At 37.6% G+C, this 15,167-nt stretch overlaps 1 protein-coding gene across 1 annotated transcript; it reads right to left on the bottom strand.

Moving 5' to 3' along the window:
- Positions 1-1,023: 1,023 nt before the first annotated feature.
- Positions 1,024-14,591, bottom strand: LOC139128020 (uncharacterized). Its single transcript, XM_070693887.1, has 5 exons — positions 14,124-14,591; positions 13,295-13,389; positions 11,628-11,821; positions 2,229-2,373; positions 1,024-1,549 (listed from the first exon to the last, which is right to left on the bottom strand). Exons 1-5 carry the CDS (start codon positions 14,524-14,526, stop codon positions 1,088-1,090), a joined length of 1,299 nt encoding a protein of 432 aa, XP_070549988.1. The 5' UTR covers positions 14,527-14,591; the 3' UTR covers positions 1,024-1,087.
- Positions 14,592-15,167: the final 576 nt, after the last annotated feature.

Genomic DNA, 15,167 nt, shown 5'->3' with positions numbered 1-15,167 from the left:
ACCATTAGGGCCCATCACGAGTGAGGTTTTGAATAATTTAGAGGTTATTTGTCCAAGAATCATAGTCTAAATTTTAGACTTGAAAAAAATTTTTTAGCAGCTTTTTCAAAGGGAGGGGTCGTTGGAACTGCATGTGTGCGACTTTCTTGTGTACAAACAATGTATTTCATACATGTCATCTAGATGCATCACGTCAACAGAGCTGCAACATTTAAATTTTACGATATTCATCGTTAACAAACATGTTTTAACTTTCATCAATCGCCAACGTATCCTAGATACAGTGTTTACATTGGTCGTAGGGGTCCCTGGCAATCTTTGAGCAGAGTTCCGACGACCCCCTCTCTTTAATATTAAATGGTTACAAGAATGGCTGGAATCACTGTAAGTTGCAGCAAATGTGGACATCAGATACAATCTTTTTATAACATCTGGAATTCTTAACAATAATAAAGTGCAATATATAGGCAAAAGGCAAAAGCCATGGCTCTAAACAATACAATGTCATTGAAGTGTAAAATCAACACAACTCAAGGTCAAATTCAGGTAACATGGAATACACAATCAAGATGTGTGTTGGTTAACTGAGAAACTACATGCACGGTGACTTTTTCAGCAATTTTCACAGAGTTTTTTGGACCAAAATAAGATTTTCCAGGTATCATGTTGATACTTTCTTTGTATACATGTCATTTTACGCATCATTTTTACGTTATGATAACTGATCATCTTGCAGTTTTATGAAAACTGTGGGTGTACGATCAGTTTTTCAGGACTTTTCCAGAACTCTATTTCATTTCCAAGGACTTTTCCAGTACGTTCCAGGAGGCTTCATAATTCAAAGACTTTCTGAAAGCATACAGACACTGTACGTGCCACCAAGTACACAATTTGAAAAGAACATAAAAGATCTGATCTTCTCATTAATTTGGCAAGCTTGAGAAACCACTGTTAGCTACAACAAAGTATGGATGGACAGAATTCCTGACGTCCATGTCTGTCTTACTCCAGCTTTTGAAAAAAGACGGGCACATGTACTTCAAATAATTTCTGGAAGGTTGAAATCTACCGATATGTAGATTCTCAGTTAAGGCACCTTGATTTTGGCTGCTTTGATCAGATACTTGAATGCCATGTATAACACCATAAAACAGCGCAGTGGCGATCGGTTGATGTCGAACTTCATCGAACACACATATGACTTCGGCAAATCGTCATGCGATTTCATATTGCAACTTCCCGACATATCTTGCAGCGTTGTTTTGTCAATGTGAGTACGCCTGATGACAATCCCCGTGTTCCGTTTCATCGATACGTGGTAAACGATCTTGCAGTCCGCCGACTGGAATGGCGACCATTTACCGATGCTCATGCTTTGACCTATGACCTGGGGCACGTTCCATGTTTTGAAGTGCTGATCCACGGTGTCGCGTGAGATTGGAGAGAGTTCCTGCCATTCATTTTGAGAGCTGTCAGGTGAGGACGATGTCAGCTTGACTTTACGATTCGATGTGCTGTGCCGCCTCAGAGTCGGCGAGTTGCACTTGTTCTGATGCAAAATAAGGAGAGACATTGATGCATATAATCATCATATATTAACAAAATTAAATGTTTGATACACAAGCTATTCACTTATGTTTCATGTCCTCTCCTACAGTTGAGAGTAAACCAAAATATGGTATTTACTGTGATGATTATACAATATACAGTAGACTTGTGATCGGATTCGAGCTCGACACTTGGAACTTCTGAAATGCCCTTACATCATTATTCACGCTTGTAGAACATCAACCACAGAAGAGGATTATCATGCTAAAAAATCGGTAAAAAATTTAATTTTTGTTGCAGGCATGTCAGCTGCATTGGCACAATCACTCTTAATGCTTGAAAAAATTTTTCCCTAGCCCGCCCAAGATAGGTCAAAATAGCATTACCTCATTTTGGTCAGAAAGAAACAATCTTCAAATATACAGTTTTAGCTTGTAATCCAATAAGTAAATGAACGATCAGATTTACTTTTGATTATTTTGATAAGAAAATTAAATTGTTATTCTAAAAAATGTAATCGAAACTTTGAATAGTTGAGTAGGTAATAGACTGTAACATTGATGATATATAGAAGCTTTCCACACACGGACAAGTATTCCCAAGTAACCAAACTGCTTGTCTAACAAGCAATTCAAGCTTTGCTTGTTCAATATTTTATGAGTAACAGTATTAATCCATACCTCACTTAATACAATTGGGAATCTCTCAACACCGGTAGAGTGGCCCTGGCTGTCTGGCAGACTGCGATACGACAGAAGCACACCAGTGGTGGATGTCATTTCTGCTCCGCAGATTTTGAAAGAAACCTTGGTTCCTTCTCCCATGCTTCAATTCAATACCAGATATGAACTGAAAATGCTCACGTGTTTCATACAGTTATGTGTAAATTTGAACCTTTGCCACATGTTTGCAACTTCATTGAAAGTATTATGATCAACATAATGAACAATAATCACCGCCGATTAATTCTCAAAGGTCATGAAGTATACAGATATGTAATTAGCTGAAATAAAAATATTAAAGTTCTTTGACTGCTGTCATTGTATCACCATTTTACATAGCAAGTGTAATTACCGTTGGCCAAGTCTTTCAAGCCATATATGCCGAGCTGTGAAAGCTCATTAGATATGCAAATTGTAAATTAGCTGACATGAAAATGTGAAATGACTTTCGATATTGTTTTAACCAGGTATAATCATCAATGTTGTCATGTTTTGCCAACTTTGATCAAGTAAATCCCAGTATATATCCATAATAAGCAAAGTTCATTAAATATGTAAATTAGGAATTGGCTTAAGTAAAAATGCTCAATGATTTTCAATAATGTTGTATCATGGTCTCTGCAATCTATGTAGCAAGTTTTGTCAACTTTGGTCGAGTTGATTCAGATATATATCTCTAACTAGAAAGCATTTGCAAGCAAAAGCGAAGTTCCAGAGACCAGAGCAGCGGAAGAAACAAGAGAATGTGTGACAAAGATAGGTGCAGAATGAAAGAGTGCTTTGGATTTTAATATTCAGGGCTGATAGCAGTGAACACCATAATACAACTAAAAGCAAGGCAGTCCGGGAAATTACAGTACACAGATTACAAATGCCTACATGTACGGTAAAAACGCAACAGATACATACGGGGGCGACAACGCACGGAAATGTTTATCAGACGACATTCTCGCGAGCCAGAGCAATAATTTTCGCTCCGCTGACCTACGCAAAAATCAATCGCTTGACGGGTAGCGCTGAGTTGTTGCCGTAAAGAGCCGTGTCATTTACGACAATGATCAGACGAGAGGAAACTGAAATTGAGGAAATTGAGGAAATTGAGCCACATGCATTTTCATTTGATTAAAAGCACAGACTAAAACAATTTTCATTGCTATGTCGCTGTTTTCACAAGATACTGACCATTTGATCTTGGAAAGTTGAGTTGCTTTTACGTGCAGCCAACGCATGCCGGTGCATGACAGACAGTACGTTCACTATGAATGCCTAGCTCTGCATGGCAGGGCTGTGTGTTACCAGCGTTAAACGGCCTCCCACCACAGCCCCGCAGACTGATATAGGAAAAACCGCTGGTGGCTCCTCAGAAATACGGCGGGCAGTTTCTCCGCCAAAACAGCCGATTTTGAGTCCAAATTTTGCATTGATCATCGTTTTAGAGCACACCCACCTCGCCTAGGTACACGATGTGCCCAGCCGCGCCTGTTAACTTAGGTAAAGGCTATTTTTCTCTCCTTGTGCGAGCGAGGCCATCGATATGCCGCCATCTTGTCTCATGAGCATTCGGGCGAAACAGTATAGCGCCACGTACGGCGGGTATTTAGAGAAAAATAAAATCAAAAAGCAACAAAAAACAAAGCGAAAGAAAGCTAGAATATTAATAACTGAACGCAATGGATAGTTGAGCAATGCCAAATAAAAAATAAATAAATAAATAAATAAACAAGAAATGCCCGTAAAACCCGTCCGAGCTGAGCGATGACGTCATAAGCGTGTCGCAATGCATTCTGGGTAATTAAGGTAAAATTTGTGTATAGCATGTTCTGCGGTAGTAAAACCGGAAATAGAGAAAGAAAGAAAGAAAGAAAGAAAGTAAGAAAGAAAGAAAGAAAGAAAGAAAGAAAGAAAGAAGGAAAGTGAGCAAAAACTAACAGTTCCAGAGCTGGTCTCTGGAACTAATTAGGAAAGTTCATTAAATATGCAAATAGGAATTGGCTGAAGAGAAAATGCTTAATGACTTTCAATAATATTGTATTACAGTGTCTGAAATGTACATAGCAAGTTACATCAATTTTGATCAAGTCAATTAAGATGAATATCCCTAAGTATGAAAATTCATTTAATATGCAAATTAGGAATTGGCTGAAGTAAAAATGTCTTTTGACTTTCAATAATGTTATATCACAGTATCTTTGATGTATATAGCAAGTTTCAATGACTAAAATCAAGTTAATTTAGATATATATCCCTAATTAGGAAAGTTCATTAAATATGCAAATTAGCAAATATCTTTCATGTCACCCCTTAATGGTTCCCACTGCTGATGTATCCTTTCAAATCCTTACCTAACTTGATTAAAATCAGACCTCTAGCTCTATTGGCTGGCTCAGAATTAGATATGTGCATAATTAATGAGGTAAAGGATGTGATGTCATAAGGTCTCCCATCATACCAAATATGGAGGGTGTAGCACTTAAAGTTACTCAGTTATGGCCATATATGTATATTTGAGGTCAAAGGTCATCGAGGTCACATGACATTTTGTCAAAAAAATTGTATTGCTAAGTTATCCCTATATACCAAAAATCAGACCTCGAGCTCTATTGGCTGGCTCAGAATTAGATATGCGCATAATTAATAAGGTACAAGATGTGATGTCATAAGGTCTCCCATCATACCAAATATGAAGGGTGTAGCACTTGTGGTTACTTAGTTATGGCCATATATGTATATTTGAGGTCAAAGGTCATCGAGGTCACATGACATTTTGTCAAAAAAATTGTATTGCTAAGTTATCCCTATATACCAAAAATCAGACCTCTAGCTCTATTGGCTGGCTCAGAATTAGATATGCGCATAATTAATGAGGTACAGGATGTGGTGTCATAAGGTCTCCCATCATACCAATATGAAGGGTGTAGCACTTGGGGTTACTTAGTCAGGTGGCTTAGCAACAAAAAACAGCAAGATCGTTACACGGATGACAAAAGTGCCAAATTTGCTACAGAGGTTCACATATGTGTGTAGATAAAAATTAGCTATTGCTCCAAAAATTTGGGCCACCGGAAAGGCTCGATGACGTCATAAATTCAAAATGGCCGCCATTATAACGCTTAAAAATGGTAAAATACACTTTATTCAGCCAGTTTTCACTATTCTTGTAAATAAACTGACTCAAACATTCTCAATTATAAATAAAACATTGAATTGACGCAAATTATCAATAAGATGACGTCATAAAGCCAAAACGACCGACCAAATTCAAACTGACGCCGTAACATTGTCTAAAAATGTCAAAACACTGTTAATGAAGCCGGTTTTCAGCATTTTATCCCCCGAACTGAAATTAACACCCCAAATTACAGACAAAACAGATAACTGATGCAAATTAATTATTAAGATGACGTCATAAAACCAAAATGGCAACCGAAAGTTACAAAATGGACGATTATGAAGTTTACTATGCTTGGTACAATAACTCATTTACGTGACAAAATGATAGTATAAAAGTAATGTACAATTTGTATTAATATTCCATAAACTTAAAATAAAAAATAAATGTATCAAAACTTAGCCAATAAGTTCAACACAAGTAAAAAACTCTTATGAGATTATTGATTATTAAAAATGGTTTGTGTTTGAAAAATCGAATCGATATAAAGGAAGTGAAGGCAACTTCACACACTGGTTCTACCTTTGCTTGTGATACGGTATAGTGAGTAGATCAATGTGGTTTGGTGATAAGGGAAAATGGTGAGAAACCAGTGAATCGATAGTGCTTTGACCCTCGTAATGTGACCTTGGTCCCGAAATAAGGTTTTATGTTGGTTATTCCTCCTAGCGGCGTTTCGGGCCAAAGTGGTCTCCCTTCTTCAGTCACTTGAATGGTTTTGTATTCCCACATGCTCATTTTAATGGTAGCCATTGTTCATCAAAGAGAGATGCTAAAATCATTATGTTTTGGTCAGATTTTTGCGTGCATTGTTGCTCAGACCGTTCATTTGTACTCTCCTTGTGTTTGAATTTTGCTTGAAGGAGGATATATTGTATGTTTTTCTTCCTTTTATACGTTATTATAAGTTTTCTGGAAAACCATGGCCAGCGTTTAATCGCCCTTCATAATTTTCCAGATTCTTATCACATTGTTTGATTAGGCTGGTTTTGATGAGGTTGTGCTGACTAGTATTTTGTTACATCATTACTCTTACTTTTGTTGATGAAGGATGGCTGACGTTTTGTTACATTCTTTTTTATACAAGCTATGTCTTTCTTTTTGTAATCTCTTTGTTGAAGATTTTGCGTTGAGATTTTGACCTTTTTATTGTTGTTGCATGTACATATCTGAGTAATTCACCTCCATTGAAGCATTTGAAAGTTTGTGGTAGATAAATGTCGTCAGATGGTTTTGTGTGGGTTTCAAAATCGAGCCGTCTCTCTCGATTGCGTCAAGGTATGATATTTTGTCGATAGAATGTTCAATTATGAATACCCAAGTTTAACGTAGAGTACAGGGTGTTGCGATCTTCGACAAATGCTCTGAATGTTAGAAGTTGATGTTCGATTCCTGTGTAAACCATGAACATGTCACCTTTTAAATTTCCATACGAATATTTGATCGGATTTGGGATTTAATATAACTTTCTCCGTTTCATGGTATGTGATATCAGCTATTTCTGGTGATCCCATACTGCATCCATAGATTCGTTTGTATTTTTCTCAGTTGAATTAAAATATGTTGCGTTTCAAATTAATCGACAGTAAGGCTTTCATGTACATTGATGGTGGGTTTTTTGTATCATACCAGTTGGCAGTACTGTTTCACAGTACAACGCTACGATGGCTGCATTTATGGCTTCATTTTTTGCATGTTTTTCTACATTGATACCACGTCTAATGTTACCAGAATAGAGTTTGCTTGTTTTTTTAATTGGTTCTACCGAGAGAATAAAGTTTTTTGTGTCCCTGGCATTTATAAGTCGTTTTGGACGACTGGTTTTATGAAAAGGTCTAGAAATTCCGACATTTGTTTTATTTGGCTCGAGCAGCCATTTCTATTGAGACGTTGGATGATGATTGTTTCTTCTGCTTTGGTTTTGTGTATTTTTGGCAGGAGATACCATCGTCGTGTACAAATTATTCTACTTATGGAAATGGGGAAACTGTAAATCACGATCTTCTTGTCGCAGATAAATGTTTTCGTAAACAAATTCCACTGTATAGTCAATGTCGCCAAGTGTATTAGTGAACATTTTTCAATTCGCAGCTGTCTATAACTTTCTTTAAAGTCATTTATCTTATTCACAATTGCTATGCCTCATCCTTTATTGATGGGTTTCATTGAGATTTGATTGTTTTTAGACAGATTGTTCAGGGCAGTCTTTTCTGCCAGAGTCATGTTCTTTCAGATGTGGGTTGCGAATGGAATTTCCTCTATCGATCTGAATTGCTTCGAGACAGTTTTACAACTTTTTGGTTTTTCGCGGGTACTAGTGTCGAACATGGACTTATCTTACAGATGTCTGATTGATTGATTGATTGTTTCTCATGATATCATAATCTCATGATGCGAATAGATTTGTTAATATCTCATACGACAACTTTTCTGTATAGACACTCCGGAGTGGGAATACATTTCAAGCCTTTACTTAATGCTTTGATTAAGGTTTGATTTGCAAGATTGTTGATGAATCTGAGAATCTTTCTGAATTCTTATCTTTGTTTAACCTTCCATTTTCTTCCATTTTCTGCTTATGTTCTTCCTGGTGGTTTTTTTATGTTTTTATGTTTTGGGTTTCCACACAGCAAAACTCGTCTGGTCACGTTTTTTACAGTTTCCTTCATCTTTCAATTCCTAACCAGTCTGGTAAGTGAACAACGAAAGGCAAAGACGCTTTTCATAAAATTCACGAAAGCTGCAATAAAGTAAGCTAAGCTAGATTCATAAAGCAAAAAATAGTCTTCTCTTTGTTCATAAAACCCTGACCAAACGGTCTTTTTCAGGCCGGCACATCCTCCCACAAGAGAACTACTGTAGCAAAAAAACTATGTCACCAACATCGAGACATTAAAATCCAAGAAAATTAAAACGAAAAAGGCTTCTGAAACTAAGGAAGCAAAAGACCAAAATCTCAAGCATAAAACCTTTTTTCAGGGACCAAGGTCACATGACCAGGGTCAAGGGATGATTTATTCACCGGTTTCTCGCCATGTTTTTCGTTATCACGAAATCACATCACTATTGATCTACTCACTATAACGTTACACTTCCAAAGGTAGAACCTATGGGTAAAGATGCCTTTATCTCCTTTATATTGGTTCAGTTTTTCAGAGGTCATTGTTAAAATAAATAATTTTATAATAGTTCCTTGGCTATGTTTTATTACATGTATCATTTATTTTGAATTTATGGATTATTAAGACAAATTGTAGATTACCTTTAAACTATTATTTTGTCACGTAAATTGGCTATTTTACTAAGCACCGTGAACTTCATAATAGGTCATTTTGTAATTTTCGGTCGCCATTTTGCTTTTATGACGTCATCAAAATAATGAATTTGTATCAATTATATGTTTTGTCTATAATTTGGGGTGTTAATTTCAGTACAGGTGATAAAATGCTGGAAACAGGCATAATTAACAGTATTTGAACATTATCAGACGATAATATGGGGGATATTTTGAATTTAGTCAGCCATTTTGGCTTTATGACGTCACCATAATAACTGATTTGCATAAATTTTATGTTGTATTTGTAATTGGGGATATTTGTGTCGGTTTATTTAAAAAATATTGAAAACTGCATGAATTAGACGTATTTTACCATATTTAAGCGTTATAATGGCGGCCATTTTGAATTTATGACGTCATCGAGCCTTTCCGGTGGCCAAAATGTTTGGAACAATAGCTAATATTAATCTAAACATATATGCGAACATCTCTAGCAAATTTGGCACTTTTGTCATCCGTGTAACGATATTTTTGTTAAGCCACCTGACTAACTTAGTTATGGCCATATATGTATATTTGAGGTCAAAGGTCATCGAGGTCACATGACATTTTGTCAAAAAAATTGTATTGCTAAGTTATCCCTATATACCAAAAATCAGACCTCTAGCTCTATTGCCTGGCTCAGAATTAGATATGTGCATAATTAATGAGGTACAGGATGTGGTGTCATAAGGTCTCCCATCATACCAAATATGAAGGGTGTAGCACTTGGGGTTACTTAGTTATGGCCATATATGTATATTTGAGGTCAAAGGTCATCGAGGTCACATGACATTTTGTCAAAAAAATTGTATTGCTAAGTTATCCCTATATACCAAAAATCAGACCTCTAGCTCTATTGGCTGGCTCAGAATTAGATATGCACATAATTAATGAGGTACAGGATGTGATGTCATAAGGTCTCCCATCATACCAAATATGAAGGGTGTAGCACTTGTGGTTACTGAGTTATGGACATATACTCATATTTAAGGTCAAAGGTCATCGAGATCACATGACATTTTGTCAAAAAATTTGTATTGCTAAGTTATCCCTATATACCAAAAGTCAGACCTCTAGCTCTATTGGCTGGCTCAGAATTAGATATGCGCATAATAAATGAGTTGCAGGAAGGTGCCAAGGTCAAAGGTGAAGTGGAATCCCCAAAATTGTGGAGAGCAATTTGGTCACCTACTGGCCATTGTCCAATAGACGCTGGCTGTCTTGGACTTTAACATAGGCCAGAATAAGCCATTGCCATAGCTTAGCTGCATAGGTATATGGGAGGTCAAGGTCATAGAAAAATCAGAAAAATAATACTTTAAAAATCTTTTTCTCAAAATCGGCAAGACCTGTGACTTTGATATTTGGCATGAAGGAGCAAGGCTATAAGGTCTAACCAGGGTTAGGTTGGTAGCGGGTCGAGTTGACTGGGGTCGAGTTGGTTAGGGGTCGAGATGTCCAGAAACCATGCTTCCCATAGACTACCATGTATCAGAAAAATTAAAACTGTGATAACTTCATTAATATGCAAGCCACGCCCACCAAAACCTTTTCAGTTCTAGCCATTTGAATTCTGAAGATGTCTACCAAATTTGACTGAAATACGTTCAGCCGTTTTTGAGATAATGGGGATACAGACACACGGACACACAGACACAGACACACACACAGACAGACATGGCTAAACCATATGCTCACGTGTGTGAACACGTGAGCAAAAAATAGCTGCACTGTAACTGACATAACAGTTTTTGACGTGTTACAAAATTATTTCAAATAAAATTTGATTTTCAGCAATAGCTGACAGGGTCAAAAAGGGACAGTAGCTGTAACTTTTGATCACTTTTTTCACTTTCTTTTATTTGTATGTCAACTTCAAATTCTTGTGATACTCTACCAAGGAATGTTGAAACACCCGCTATTCAGGGTGTCACCACAGTGCACATGCCTGAAAATGCACAGTTGTTGTTCACATTTGGATTAACCCTATGAGTGCTGTAATTTTTCCAACCCAAAATTTAGTGCAACATTTTACAGTATTTATGAATTTTTCTATATTTTTAAAAATAATTTTGGACCAAATGGACATCACTTTTCAATGGCTCAAGTTTTTGATCAAAAAATCTGAATCTGGGGGGAAAATCTGAAAAAAATTTGACTTGGTTATATTTTGCAAAGGTGTCAAAAACTGACTTTGGTACTCAAAGGGTTAATATTTTCAACAATAGCAATGCAGTTTATACAGCAACACTGGAGATTAGTGGACAAAAAATTTTGTTTGAACTATTGGTAATCTAGGGAGTCCACTCATGCTATCACTTCCTTTTTAGGTTGCAACCAAAGATGTGTCCACTAATGTTCAGTTGTCCCATTTACACATGTACAGGCTGAGTTGACGAGGTGAATACTGAGTATCTCAACATACATTCAGCAGTAGAACAAGAAATTGTTATTGATATTAAGGTAGAATGTGCCTCGGGGACAGATATTTGGACTCTAAAATTTCTACAATTCTCTTTTGACCTACCACTTGTTGGGAATCATTTTAAAGCTCTTGGAGAAAGAAAAACTTTCACCATCATAGTTTTTCAAAAATCCAAGCTTTAGTTTTTCCCCTAGAGTTAACACAGGGATGGCAGCCATTTTGAATTTTAAATATCACAAAATGTTTGGTAATTTGTTTCACTAGTTCCAAACTTTGCACGATGACCCTCCATATTTATTGGTGATTTGGTAAGAGAATGATTGAATGTTTCATTTAGGAAAGTTCAAGCAAAAGTGTAAATATTTCACTTTCAAGGCTCACACTACCTTAAAAATTGTGAAAAAACTGACCAAATAAAGAGACAGCAACTATGTCAAATCTCACCTGATTTGAAATCCAGCAGACAGCCCTTCTTGATGTAAAATCATAGATATCATGTCGTAAATCAGGTTATTAATCTGTAATTCCGACACGCTCTTTTCTGCGTAGATCTGGTGGATGTCATAGAGCAGCAGACGCACTGCACCAATCACATGGCTGGAAAGAATTACCTTGTCTGATTGTCTCGGTAAAGTGTTCTGTGATTGGAGGACAAAATGAGAATTGTTATGATGAGTACAATCTTCCAATCCGGGAGATGGTTATGTTAGTGTTGACAAAATTCACAGCTCTTCTTGGTTTGTATTACTTTGAGTGGCAGCTCACAATCAGCCATGGGCATATCAAGATTAAGAGAGCATAATTAAGCATTATATTACCATGCGCTGCCCGTCGCATTTTGATTGGTCGAGCAGAACCACGTGACTGACCACAAATACACAGTAATGGTTTGTTTAAATGCCCATGAATATGAATAATAAGATTTACAACTCAAAGTATCGTAACTTTACAGCTGAAGTATAAATCATAATCAATCACAAATAAAATGGAGCACTTGCAGGTCAAGTTGAGATACTTTTTTCTGAAAACATCTCCAGATTTGCCAATTTTTTACAGCACGCGTGACAGTGCGTCGGGTAATGCTCAGTTTCTCGGGCCCAGTTGTCGTTCGCTCCTGAAATTTTCGGAAATTTTGACGGTTTTCTCGGGGTTCGCTGATAATATAATGGAAATAACAGACTCCGCTCTGACCATTAACGTTATTTGTGGGCGTGGGCTCAAGGAAAGCAAATTAACGGGCTCGGCAAGCCTCGCCCGTTAATTTTTGGCTTTCCTCTCGCCCTTGCCCACAAATAAACGTTAATGGTCAGCGCGTCGCCCGTTATTTCTATAATAATTTACGCCTCCCAGCCCATTATGGATGAAAGTAAACTTTGAACAACATAATATATGAAGCATAGCCGAGTACATTATATATGCAAACTTTGCTTGAGGGCCGGGAGGGGTTACATTATTGCTATTATATTATAGTTTTGACTATACCAGTGAATTTGTAGATGTAGAAAACATCTTGGGCCACAATGCTGGATAATCAGATACATTATCAGTAATAATCTGAGGATATGGCATCACAAAATGTCACTGGTATTGACAAAACTATAACAATGTACTATGACAAGCTTTCACCAGCTGTCTGACCGTATTTAATTGATGCTGATTTTGGTATATCTTGCGTCAATGCTGGTCATGGATGCTATCAGTACAATGCCATGTAGTCCATGCACTCATCAATTATACTGATTTACTGTTTAGAGTTCTGTTTGCAGAAAAATTGCATGACTTTGGATGTAACAGTTTTTTACCCCTCAGCTGAAGTTAACCATTTCACCAACGTGATTTTTGGCCCAAACCCATTGTTATTGATGGTGAATGTGGCTCTGTTTACTGGAAATCACGGGTGAGCAGGTTTAACATGTCCATTATTGTCCAGACATTCTTGATAGTCAATTTCTATCTAGGTTTGGCTTTGTTGTGTTTCTAAAGTAACTATGAGATTACTAAGATCATTTAACCCTTTCACCACCATGGTTTGTCCTAAACCCATTGTTATCAATGGTGATTGTGGACCTGTTTACAGGCAATTAGGGGTGAACAGGTTGAAAATAACTTACAGAAAATCTTCTGATTCCATCTTTGTCCATCAGTATTGGAGATGATGAAAAATTATCGTACAGGGACATGACGTGTTGAAGGACTGGATCAAAAACTGTGAAAAGAATTTCAAGAAATATACTGTTAATGATGCTCACGCTTTCATTTTTACCAGTTTTACTTCGATGGAAAGGTAGGACTGACAGAATTTAAACAAGTTTGCAACATGCACCATCAGCAAAGAAATCTTTACGGGTCAGATTAAGATATATAAGCCTGCTCAGAATAGTTGTCAGCAAGCTTGCCTCTAGTACCACATGGTTGCCTCTGCGATTGTATAGCTTGTAAATATTTTCTTTCCCCTTCACAGATTACACATTGGGAACAGACTGTACACAGTTGGCCTTGTTCGAACGGCATGTTTCAAACGTGAAGGTATCTTTGAAAGTTTTTGCAACACGTTCGAAGTATAGAAACAAACGTCTCTTCAACTCCGACCACTGGCGGCGCTAATCATATCTTCACTATCATTTGGTACGTTGTAATTTCTCAAGAAGAATGTTATTTTGCCATGACAGGTATTATTTTCAAAGGGGTGACAAATCAAGGAAAATGACATTAATATTGAATGGATGGGGTTTTAATAATAGCGGTAATCACGGAATCGTTCGAGCATACATCCAGAGTAGCGATTTTTCATGGCAATTGATTTACTTCAATAGTTCAACTTCTCCGCAACAATTCTGAACTTCAGAGGTGCTACTCCAAACCGATAATATGTTTTTGTTGGGGGAGGGGGGGGGGGGGGCAGAAACACACAAAGAAAAATCACGGGAAATGCATAATTACCAAAACTCTCGGGTTGCATACTTCGCATCACGGAATCGTCGATATCCGGACCGTCAATTTTCGTCTGGCCGATCTGCGTTCGTTCGAACAGGATATGTCGAATGGGAACACTGTCACCGTATCGTAGCGGCAAGGCCGAGCTGTGACAGAGAGTGGCGATGTGGCTGGGAATATCGTAGATTTCGAAGTTCAACAGAAACACGTGGCCCATCCTCCATCTCTTGGTCGGTGGGCCACGGCCTTCGCTGTCGTCAACCGCCAAATCACTCTCTTCACCGCTGGAGGTAGCGGAAGACGATATTGCCGCGACTTCATGCCGAAACACGAAGTGAGGCTGTGATGATAACATGCATCCTTGCTGCTTGTGCATGCTGTCGTCAGACTTTACAGGAACGAAGTTCATTACGGCGTCAGCGCTTTTTGCAAGCTCGTTTTTCCGCCCTATCTCCGGAAGCCGTCTGTCAACAACCGCCAGATGATATTTGCCGAACTGAAGGTAATTTACTCCCTCATAACTTTCCGCCGAACTAAATTTCTTCGGTTTTGATTGACAGCGTTCGTTTCGCAGGCTCTGGTGGTGTTTCAAAATTATTGCAATGTATAATATCAGCGAAATGAAGAAAGAGTAAAAACAGTGGAAGGGATGGACACGTTTGTGTCTGATTAAATGAAAACAAGCGCATTCTCAAGCAAGTGCATGGACGAGGTCCCTTTTACGGCGTAGATAGTCTCTCATTAGTTACAGTGTTACTGATGACTAGTGTTTCAACGATATAGAGACATAAGGGGCCGTCTCAGATTGTCGCATAAGTTCAAAAAGCGAAATTCATTCGTTTACAGGGGTGGGGGTTGACCTCCATGAGTCAATTAGTGAACTTCATTTTCGGACTTTTATTTTTTGATCACAAGTTAATTCTTTGTGTGTAAAAAAAAATGCACACTCGTGTCAACAAATTTTACTGTAACTGTTTCTAGTTCGTTCGTGTCCGAAATACAATTTACTGACAGTACCATTGTATCCTACACCTTTTATTCACCAAATTA

Source organism: Ptychodera flava, unplaced genomic scaffold (genome assembly GCF_041260155.1).
Source record: "Ptychodera flava strain L36383 unplaced genomic scaffold, AS_Pfla_20210202 Scaffold_41__1_contigs__length_1339820_pilon, whole genome shotgun sequence".
In the NCBI taxonomy this organism is placed as follows: Eukaryota; Metazoa; Hemichordata; class Enteropneusta; family Ptychoderidae; genus Ptychodera; species Ptychodera flava.
Note: the sequence above shows the minus strand (reverse complement) of the source record. Positions and strands in the feature narration are given on the sequence as shown.

Excerpts from the sequence above, each read along its gene's own strand:
- LOC139128020 (XM_070693887.1), bottom strand. The coding sequence starts at position 14,526 with ATGAACTTCGTTCCTGTAAAGTCTGACGACAGCATGCACAAGCAGCAA. Across the intron at positions 2,374-11,627 it reads TCTGCTGGATTTCAAATCAG|CATGGGAGAAGGAACCAAGG; the intron begins GTGAGATTTGAC and ends ATTGAATTGAAG. Across the intron at positions 1,550-2,228 it reads TCCCAATTGTATTAAGTGAG|AACAAGTGCAACTCGCCGAC; the intron begins GTATGGATTAAT and ends ATTTTGCATCAG.